The sequence below is a fragment of the Alligator sinensis genome, unplaced genomic scaffold (assembly GCF_000455745.1).
Source record: "Alligator sinensis unplaced genomic scaffold, ASM45574v1 scaffold149_1, whole genome shotgun sequence".
NCBI lineage: Eukaryota > Metazoa > Chordata > Crocodylia > Alligatoridae > Alligator > Alligator sinensis.
This window is the reverse complement of record NW_005842823.1, coordinates 191,984-201,758: the sequence shown is the minus strand read 5'-3', so window position 1 is coordinate 201,758 and position 9,775 is coordinate 191,984. Positions and strand designations below refer to the sequence as shown.

General features: G+C 59.1%; 1 protein-coding gene across 1 annotated transcript; it reads right to left on the bottom strand.

Moving 5' to 3' along the window:
- Window positions 1-263: 263 nt before the first annotated feature.
- On the bottom strand, window positions 264-8,674 carry ENDOU (endonuclease, poly(U) specific). The gene is made up of 10 exons (XM_006035327.2): window positions 8,541-8,674; window positions 5,823-5,861; window positions 4,327-4,461; window positions 3,391-3,435; window positions 2,614-2,785; window positions 2,148-2,347; window positions 1,625-1,738; window positions 1,225-1,331; window positions 906-1,048; window positions 264-704 (listed from the first exon to the last, which is right to left on the bottom strand). The coding sequence occupies exons 1-10, from the start codon at window positions 8,596-8,598 to the stop codon at window positions 590-592; spliced, it is 1,128 nt and encodes a 375-aa protein (XP_006035389.1). The 5' UTR covers window positions 8,599-8,674; the 3' UTR covers window positions 264-589.
- Between the last annotated feature and the right edge of the window lie 1,101 nt (window positions 8,675-9,775).

The following is a 9,775-nucleotide window of genomic DNA, read 5'->3' as shown; positions in this document are numbered from 1 at the left end:
AGCTGGCTGCATGTGGGGGAGGACCCATCAGGGCCCTGCCAGAGTAACCAGAAATGAAGCCAGCCCCCAGCATCCCTGACCCCCCTGCCAGGAGGGAGCAGGCCCCAGGGTACGGATGGCCCTGGGACCACACAGCGGTGCCAGGCAGTGCTCTGTGGACCAGCCATGAAGGCAGAAGTGGGGATCTGACCATCCCCATGAGCCCCGGGATGGAGGAGAGCGCGTGCCCATCACCATGTCACGGAGACACAAGCCGAGTCCTGCAGAGGGTGTCCTCGCACTTTAATGCCCTGCACAGACCCGTGGCACCTTGCTGCCCACGCGAGGACTCGGGCCAGCCTCCGTCCTCCTCTCCGTGGCAAGGGATTGACGGGGTGACCTGTGCCCCGCGCAGCAGAAGGCTGCCCCCACCCCCCCAGGATCAGGATCCTGCCCTCCTGAGTACAGCGCTGGTGATGGGAAGAGCCTTTCCCCCCTCTCCCCCAGCCAGCAGGAGCAAGGACCTCCCAGCGCCGCTCTCTCTGAGTCTGCTGCAGCATCTGAAGCCTCCTGGGGTAGCTGGATGCATGGGGGAGGGAAAGGGAGAGCCTCACGAGGATGTCACGTAGGCTGTGGCGATGTACTTCCGGCCGTTGCCATAGGTGGACTTGGTCCAGGTGTAGGTCTGGATGCCCAGCTTGTGGCCCCCGAGACTCAGGCGGCACCTGGAAGAGGAGAGCAATGAAAAGGGCTGGCGCCAGAGCACTGGGGGTGCTCGGAGAGGAACCTGGGTTCAGGATGCGGCCCTCTCTGGCAGCTCAGGCCTCGTCCCCTGGGAGAGCAGAGGTGCTGCTGCGCCCTTCAGCCCCGGGACAGGAGCAAGCACCGGTGGTTACGAGCCCAGGGGCCAGCGGGGTGGTACTTACACCTTGCCTGGCCGGGCAATGAAGCACAGCGTGTAGAGGCCGAACTCGAACTCGGGGCTGCAGCCGATGAAGGCAGAGCCCACCTCCTTGTAAAACCCATCCCAGTTGAACTGCAGACCCAGCACGTCAGGGTACGAGGTCCACTGTGGGGACAGGGCAGAGGGATCAGAGCCGTAGGGGGCTCCCACTCAGCTCATAGCCCCCCACCCCGGGGCTCACCTCCCACCTGCCAAGGGGCTCCAGCTGTGCCCCTTTGCCCCACATGGGCCCCGGAGACCAGCAACGTGGCGGCTTCACCCCAGCCTGCAGCCGCACGTACCGGCCCATCGTAGTTGTGACTGTAGTAGTCGACCTGGCCCTCCTTCTCCAGCAGGTAGAAGCGAATCCAGTTGTGGAAGCCGGAGACCTTCCCTTTCTTCACTTCGCCTGGAGTGCAAGCAAGACGGAGCCTGAGTAACTCCGGACATAGAGCCTTGCTGGGGTGTGGGTAGGGCGCAGCATCAGCTGCCAGCCTGAGAGCATGGGGCATGGTGGGGTCGAAGCCCTGTGCTCCAAACAGCCCCAGACGGCTAAGCACCCCCTGGCTCTTGGCCACCTCTGCCCCAGCCCCGGTGCTCTCTGCATGCCCAGGCCGGCCCATGGAGCAGCTCTCAGGCTCCTGCGAGTCGCACTGCCCTCTTCAAATCTGTGCCCCAGGGCTGCCACGCTCAGGGCTGTACCTGAGAAGATGTGCTCAAAGCCGCTGGAGTCGCCTTCACCCTTGCCCCTGGAGTACAAGCCAAACCACATCTCCTTCAGATCAGCAACAAACTCCTCCTCGGAGCCATAGCGACCTGCCGAGAGAGCCCAGGGTGAGAGCAGAGATGGGGAAGGCGCCCAGGGGCACATGTCCCAGGGTCTCCAGACCATGGTCTTGGCCTACTGGGCACAAAGAAAGCCATCCCAGTATTGCACTGATCCACACTGCAGAGAAGCCCCTTGTTAGACCTCGTCCCCCTACTCCCGGCTCTATGCTGCCTTTAGAGTCCATCCTTCAGGAAGGTGGGAGGACCGGCCCATCCCCTGGCCCATCCAGACCTAGGCTCTTCTACCCATGTCCATGGGCAACAGATGGGGCCACAGAGGGCTGATGCAGGGTACCTGCACTAGCCACTATTGGCACGTGCCATGCTGCCATGCCAGGTACATGGACGGCAGGCCAGCCAGTGGCACAGGGATGTGCCCAGCCCACGCCACACTCACCTTTCTGGTGAAGGAAGCCATAGAGTTCCTTCATGAGGGCTGTGTTCATGGCCTCCTGGAGAAATGTGTCCTGCTCCGCTTGCTGCTGTGCAGTCATCTTCTCGCCCGTGCCCGTCTGGCGGTGGTAGTTGTCCAGCAGCTTGATGAAGCTGGCATAGGTGGGCTTGGAGAAGAGGCGCTCGTTGACGTAGGTGTAGAGTCTGGAGGGGAAGCGCTGGAGTTGTGGAGAGGGTGGGGGGTGACAGGGCTCTGGGCCCCTGAATCACCGGGTCCCTTGGAAGGCATAAGCTTGCAATGCTTGCATCTACCCCAGTGGCCTCAGCTCCCAGCCCTGCACCAGGGAGACCCTTCTCCACCCCACCCTAGATGCCAACTCGTTCACTGAGGGCATAGAGAAGATGTCTCCATGGAGCTACACTCTAGCATGGCCCTTTGCGTGGGACCCATGGCTGGTCTGGGGACTCACGGCTCAGAAGAACGGTCCACTTGGTCATCGGTCTGGCCGGCAGAGGCGAAGTGCTGCGGGTTGATGGTGACATCCGCCTCCTGGGCCCGGTTGTGGTCAGCCTTGTACAGCTTCTCTGAGATGCGCAGGAGATCCTCGTCGGTGATGGCATCCCGGGCATGGGAGAAGCCCTCTGCGGTGCAAGCAGACTGGCGGTCAAGAGCTGGGGCCAGGGCTGCAGGTGGGGGCAGGGGGCCTGATTCATGCCAGGGGGTACAGCAGCTGCAGAGGAGACCCCCCCAGGGTCCTGTCCTTCCCCGGGGCCTGCCAGGTCCCCTGCCCCCAGAGCACCGTCTGCCTGGCCTAGGCACAGAGGGACTCCATGCCCTAGGGGCCCACGCCAGCAGGGACAGCCCTACCATCCCCTAGGAGATGGCTGGGGTGGACCTGAGCCCATCCCAGCTGCTTTCTGTCATGCTCACGGCACAGAGGCTCTGCCCATGAGATCAGGGCTGGAGGGGATCTGCTTTTGGGCAGTCAGGGCCCGCCTGAGAGAGGCATCATTCACACACATCAAGGCCCAGCAAGCAGCATGTAACATGTACAAGCGCCCAGACAGGAGCTAAATGAGGGGAATTTGCAGGGAAGCAGCTCCAAGGGGTGTGTGTGGGGGTGTGCACTGTAGCTCATGGACCTTCCCCGACAGGACCCATTGGAAGGGTTAGAGACTGGGAGGCAGGGGCAGGGGCACCGTGCCCTGTCACACACCTCAATTAGCTCCGGATGTTAGCTACTCACCAGAGCTGTGAGCATGTACAGCCTCGTTGTCCTCCTGTTTTCCACCTAATGAGGAGGGAAAGGAGAGCAGACACCCCCTCAGAGACAATATACTGAGTACAGGGCCCGGTGCAGGGCTCTCGCAGCGGGCAGCTCCTTGGAAGGCAGCATCCCACGCATGTGCATATAAGCACGCATGCATGCATGTGTCCTTAAGCCAGAGGGTCCTGCTGGAGGGTCTTGCCTCTCTACTCAGGGTCAGAACCGTGCTGTATTTGGGGTCAGGAAGGAATCCGCCTCCCTCTGTCCCATCAAATTGGTATGGACGGGGGGGGTTGCCTTTCCCTGTAGTAAGGGCCATGGCCTCTCTAAGGGATCTGTATATTAATAACCTTTTACAGCAGCAGAACACTGACAGTTGCTTCCCCGTGACAGATTCGGGTGTGATGTCTGGTGTTGCATCAGGGTCGATGGTAGTTTCATAGTCTCATGGTGCTTAGGGTTGGAAGGGACCTAAACAGATCATCAGGTCCGACCCCCTGCCCCGGGCAGGAACAAGTGCTGGGGTCATATCATCCCAGCCAAATATCTATCCAGCCTCTTCTTGAAGACCCCCAAGGTAGGAGAGAGCACCACCTCCCTTGGGAGTCCATTCCAGAGCCTGGCAGCCCTAGTTGTATGAAGAGGTTAGATGATGGATGTGTCCGGGATGGTTTGGACAGGGCTGACGTTGCCTCAGGCAGGGGCTGGACTAGATGTGAGCTCTGGAGGCCCCTTCCCACCTTTCTTTATAATTTTATGCACACATTCACACAGGAGAACATGCTCAGCGCACAGCCAGCCCATGCTCTGTGCCCTGCCGGGCCACGGCTAAACCAGACTCAGGAACTGTCCCATGCAGGGCGATGGGGGGCAGCGGGCAGGGCTGGGGTGTCTGGGCTCCGGGCGCTCACTCACCCTGGCTGCAGTAGGTGTGATAATCCTCACAGCAGTTCTGGTACTTCTCACACTTGGTGTTGCAGTGGCAGGGGTCCCTCTTGTTGAACCGCTCGTGGCAGCGTCTCTTGCAAGAGTCTGGAGCCGTGTACAGGCCTGGGGGGCAGGCAAAGCAGAGCTGGAGTTCAGAAGGCCACAGCAGCAGTCCTGTGCACCCCCAAATCTCCTGCCAGGTTCAACCCCTGATCTGTTGGGACCTCCTCTGCCCTGCTCCATGGGCACCCAACATGAATGGCGCACGCCTCCGGCAGCTGGGTGGGGGCACAGCTGCACTGGCGATAGTGGGAGCCCCCGCAGACACTGCCAGCACTGTCGGCAGTGGGGCGGGGCAGGCTGTGGCAAGCGCTGACCAGGGATCGGTGACCACCCACAGGTGCCGCTGGCAGTGTCAACAGCAGCCAGCGGGGATTGCTGACTGCCCGCAGATGCCACCGGTGGTGGCGGTGGTGGGTGGTGCGGAGGGTGCACCGCCATGCTCAGGGAGTGCACTTGCACCCGTATGCACCCCTTATGGGTCACCCCTGACACCCAAGGCAGGGGTAGGGAGGTCCTCTGTGAGCCAGTGGGTGTGTCTACACGTGCATTTACACTGGTTTAAATTTACTGTGCAGTAAGTTACTGCACAACAAGTGGGAATAGGCCAGTGTCTACACTTTCAGGCATTAAAACACATTAATGCTGTGTGTGGACTGACTTGGGACACTCTATGAGTCTACACATGTGTTACGGTGCAGTAACTAAGCGGGCGTAAATTTGATACCTGCATGATGCAGGCAGCAAATTTACACTCGAGTCAGCCTAAGTTGTGTATTTACTGCGCAGTATGGGCGTGCACATGTAGACGCACATCTGTACTGTGCAGTAATTTCAGTTACTCCACAGTAAATGCACGCATGTAGATGCGCCCAGTGTGCAGCAGTCTGGATACGGGTGTTTTGTTACACCCAACAGTACCATGCCCCCCTGGGGGGGCCTGGGCAGGGACCTCACAACCTGGGGATGGTTTGCTGCCAGCAGTGCAGATGCCCAGGGTGGGCCATTGGGTCAGACATACCTTGAGCAGCAGGCTGGACCTGTCTGGATCCAGCTCTGCCCAGGGCATAGCCCCCAAAGTGGCTGCAATCCAGCCTGGGCAGTGCAGGGGAACATCCCAGGCTGTCACTGGGGCTGGGGGTCTCTCTGGTACCTGCCAGGCTGCACCCAGAAGTGCTGGTCTCTGTGCCAGGGGAGCTGTCGGGATGGTCCCAGGCCCCTCAAAGGGGCCTTTGAGGGCCTATTCCCTGGGTTCACCAAGCCGTCCAGGCTGGCCCCGGGCATGCCAACCCCTCTGCCCCTCGGAAGGAGGTCAGGAGCCCCAGGCTGGGGCAGCGGGGCAGGTTACGGGGCAGAACCAGCACAGCTGCCATAGACGCAAAGCCATGGTGGCCCCACGCCCGACAGCTCCGAGCAGGACTCACCAGTGCTCTCATGCTCTGCATCCTCTTCGGCCTCTGCAGCTGCATAGAAGGAAAGAAAGAGCCGTGAGTGTGTGACCACTGCCACCTGCCTCTGACTGCGTGCCCAGCTGCTCACGGCTGCCGCAGGGCTAGCAAAAGATGCTCAAATATTAGACCCAAAGACTTAAACAGAACAGCTCCTACGTCTGGCCAGCCACATGTGGTCAAGCCACATAGAAGCGGCTCCTCCTGGGTGCCTGTCAGCTAGGAATCAGCCTCCGGGCTGGAACTGGTTGTCCTAGTGGCTCCCAGGAGGCTCAATCCACCTGGATCCTGGCTCATTTGGTGCTCCCCAGAGAGGTGACCTGGTGGGGCACAGCCCTGGCCAGGACATATTAGAGTCCATCAAGATCTGGGGCCAGGCTGAGGGTTGGGGCTCAACTCCTAGCCAGCACTGGCAGAGGAGAACAATGCACCCATAGGACCCCAGAGCAATGTTCCTGGCTCTGACCCAATGCCCTGTGTTGATACCAGGGCTGCACTGAGGTTAGACCCCTGGCTGGGCAGCATGGGCTGAACCTGCTGCTCTCCCTTCATGTATGGCTTCTCTGTGGTTTGCTCTCTTAATTCAGGGAGACCCGGGAGGTTTTACAAGGTCCCAGACCCCCGAACCTCTTCATCCAAATGTTGGTAGCTCCGGTGCCTTGCAAACAGGAATAATGTGTGCCCTACTCTGTACGGCACCAAGGGGCAGATCCCGTGTGGTGCAGAAAAGTCAACAGGTGATGGTATCAGGAAGGGAACGGGGTCCCTCCCAGAGCATAGCCTTACGCAAATCCTTTCCTCACCACAGCCTTTGCAGGCAGCATATACAAGGAACTGCCCAGGGCACGATGCTGAGTAACTGAGCCCCGGCTCCATGCCAGCTTGGCTAACGCCCCATCCCAGAGCCTCCTTCCCATGGTTGGGAGAAGATATGCACGTTTCTCATTGACCCCACTTTTGGGGAGGGGTTGAAACTGCAGCTTTTGCCAAGTTCCCGGCATGCTCGGAAATCCAGGTCTCGTCTAGAACCGAAATTGTGCAGCAGTGAAGACCCTCTTCTTGACCCCAGCATCAGCACTGGGAGACTGGCCAGGCTGGACGAAGCAGCAAAACGTTAGCATGTCCCTTCCCAAGGTCTCCTGCCCCGTTCCACCATATCAGGGGGTGACAATCCATTTGCTAGAGGCATTTTGCATGGAGGGCCAGGTGGGTCCTCTCTGTGTATCACCATTGTGGGGAGCCAAACCCACACAATTTGGCAGGGAAAGCAAAACATGGCATATGATTTGGGCTGAGAGTCCAGATCTGCCGGATCAACACACAGTCCCTTGCTGCTGGGACCACAGGCTGTCACCCAGAGCAGACAGACGGTGACATGGCTGCACATAGGTCATTCACAGGGGCTGCAAGGGCCTTAGGCCCTAGGAATTTGGACAAACAGGACATTAAGACAGGGACCCGGGGCTGGACCACTTTTGCAGGGACAGAAGAGACAGAAAGCTTCGGTCATTCAATCAGGGAATAGAAGCAATATCACCCAGAGCAAACCATCCCTACCTAGCGAACACCCAGCCCGCACCAGCGAGCTAACACCCACAGCAGATATAGCCAGCATGTGGAGTTCATGAACTGATGTGTGCGGCCTTAAGACGATCCCACTGCAACCACCATATCTGCCCACCCACAACACCCATGCCCCCGTCCAAGACCCAGCTCATTGAAATGTCAGTGCGTATTATCTGTGAGACATATGGTAAGAGCAGTTTCTGGCCGGTTCTGGGCAAAAGTGAGTGTAAAATATGCACGGGCTCCAAGACGTGGTTAGAGCCCCGTCGGAGAGGCAGTGCATGTAGCTAGTAATGAGGGGCGCTTATACACAGTACAAGGAGGATTATTTAGGACCGAGCCGTGCCCGTGTTGAGCCAGGTTGTTATGTCTTTCGTGAGCAACAGATGCAACCACTTAATGTTGCTTCATCATAGGATGTCATCTGATGAGCAAGCAGGCAGTCACGGGGTGCTCATTCACCGCCAGGCTGGGTGAACAGCAGCGCTGAGCGAGGCACGGCAGCTGCATGCTGCTGTCTACTAGCCCTCGCTCCCTTTGCAAATGAGCCAGAGGGAAATGGGTTTGCACCACGTGCTCATTGGACGCAAAGCAGCAAAGGGGGTAGATCAGAGCCGCTGGGATCATGGCTGGGATGATGGAGTTGGGGCTGGTCCTGCTTTGAGCAGAGGGTTGGACTAGATGTGACCTCCTGAGGTCCCTCCAACCCTCATTTTCTGAGTCTATGCTCTGCAGGTGGGAGGAAAAAGGCCAAATCGGAGCCGGACGCCCCATGTCAAGGGTGGTCAGCAGGGAGGTGACAGCCCACACAGCACCGTTGGACCCCGAGACATGCCCCACACGTGGGAGAGAGGGATGCAGCCTCTGAAGCAGAACTACCTAGTCCTTAAATGCTGAAAGCTGCAAGAGAGAGAGGAAAAGGGGGGGAAACCCTGCTCAGATCCACTCACTCTCCCTTCCAGCCTCCACTCTCTGCTGCCGGGTGACCCAGGAGACCGGGCACAATGGACCTAGGGTCTAATCCAGTCCCTGGAAGGACTTATATTCCCATGAAGTCCCCTCCAGCCATCACTGCCTCCCTCCCGCTTCAGCTGTGCTCTCTACCTGGAGCCAAGTGCTTCTACTCACCGCCGGAGACCCAGCTGCAGGTGACGGCCACTACAATGAGAAGGATCCAGGCCCTCATGATCCCGGAGATATCGAAGTTCCCGAGGCTCCAGATACTGCCGTGCCCTCGGCTTGTCCCAGTATATGTGGACACCTGCCCCACCCCAGGGGAGAGGCTGCGGGGAGGAGCGGCGTGACACCTGCAGCCCTTGTAGCAACAACCCGGCTGGTCCCGGTAATTATGTCCTGCCTGGAAGACGAGGAAGGCCGGTAATTCCTGTCGCCACACCCAGCCCTCGGCACCCGCCTCATTGCACTCTGTCCTGGAGGACAGGAAGGCTTCCGGGAGGTGCCAGGATCTGCGAGGCACCACTGCCTTAGTGAGAGGTTGGCATGCGCTGCCAGCAGGGCCCATCTGGCCTCAGGGCCTGCTGTGACGGGACCCTCTAGATGTCATTGAGCTTCTCCGGGCCTCAGCTCCACCTGAAACAGCAGAGGAAGGGGCTTTGCTTCCCCCCACCCTCTGCGGGATGGACCCTGAGCTCTTCAGGCTACCCCTAGGCTCTCACTCAAGGCCTCTTCAGCAAACCAAATGCATGACACGGACCTCAGTCCACACCATGGCAGCTGAGAGTGCTCGAAGAATTGGCCGAGGCAACTGCCCAGCAGGTTGTGCCCGACTATGGTCCACACGGGCCATGCCTGTTCCGGAGCTTGCCAGCAAGATGCCAATTGTGTCCACAGGGTGTGTGTACTTGTGTGTTTATGTGTGTGCATGTTTGTGTATGCATGTGCATGTCTGTGTGTGCATGTGTGTGCTTGTGTTTGTGTGTACACGTGTGCTTGTGCATGTGCGTGTGTGCATGGGTTTGTGTGCATATTTATATGTGCATTTGTGCTTGTGTGCGTGGGCATGTGCAGGGGTTTGTGTGCATGTTTGTGTGTGCTTGTGCATGTGGCAGAAATGCCCCCGTCGGTGCCCCTCTCCAGAGATCTGTCTCAGCCAGCCCGAGAGGCTGGTGTTGAATCTCTCACAGCGGGGATCTCGCTCCTTGTCTGCAGACAAAAGCCTGGCGCCTGGGAGGCGATGCTCTGGTCACCTGGGCAGGGGGGGAAAGACCTGGCCCTGCGCGCGGGCCCAGGTAGCCAGGGATGCTTTGCAGATTGGACGGTTTGTAGCCAGTATTGGCAGCTTCGATTGGACCGGCTGCTGAGGTCAGGGAGGTGATAAAAAGGCCTGGGCCAGGAAGAAGGGC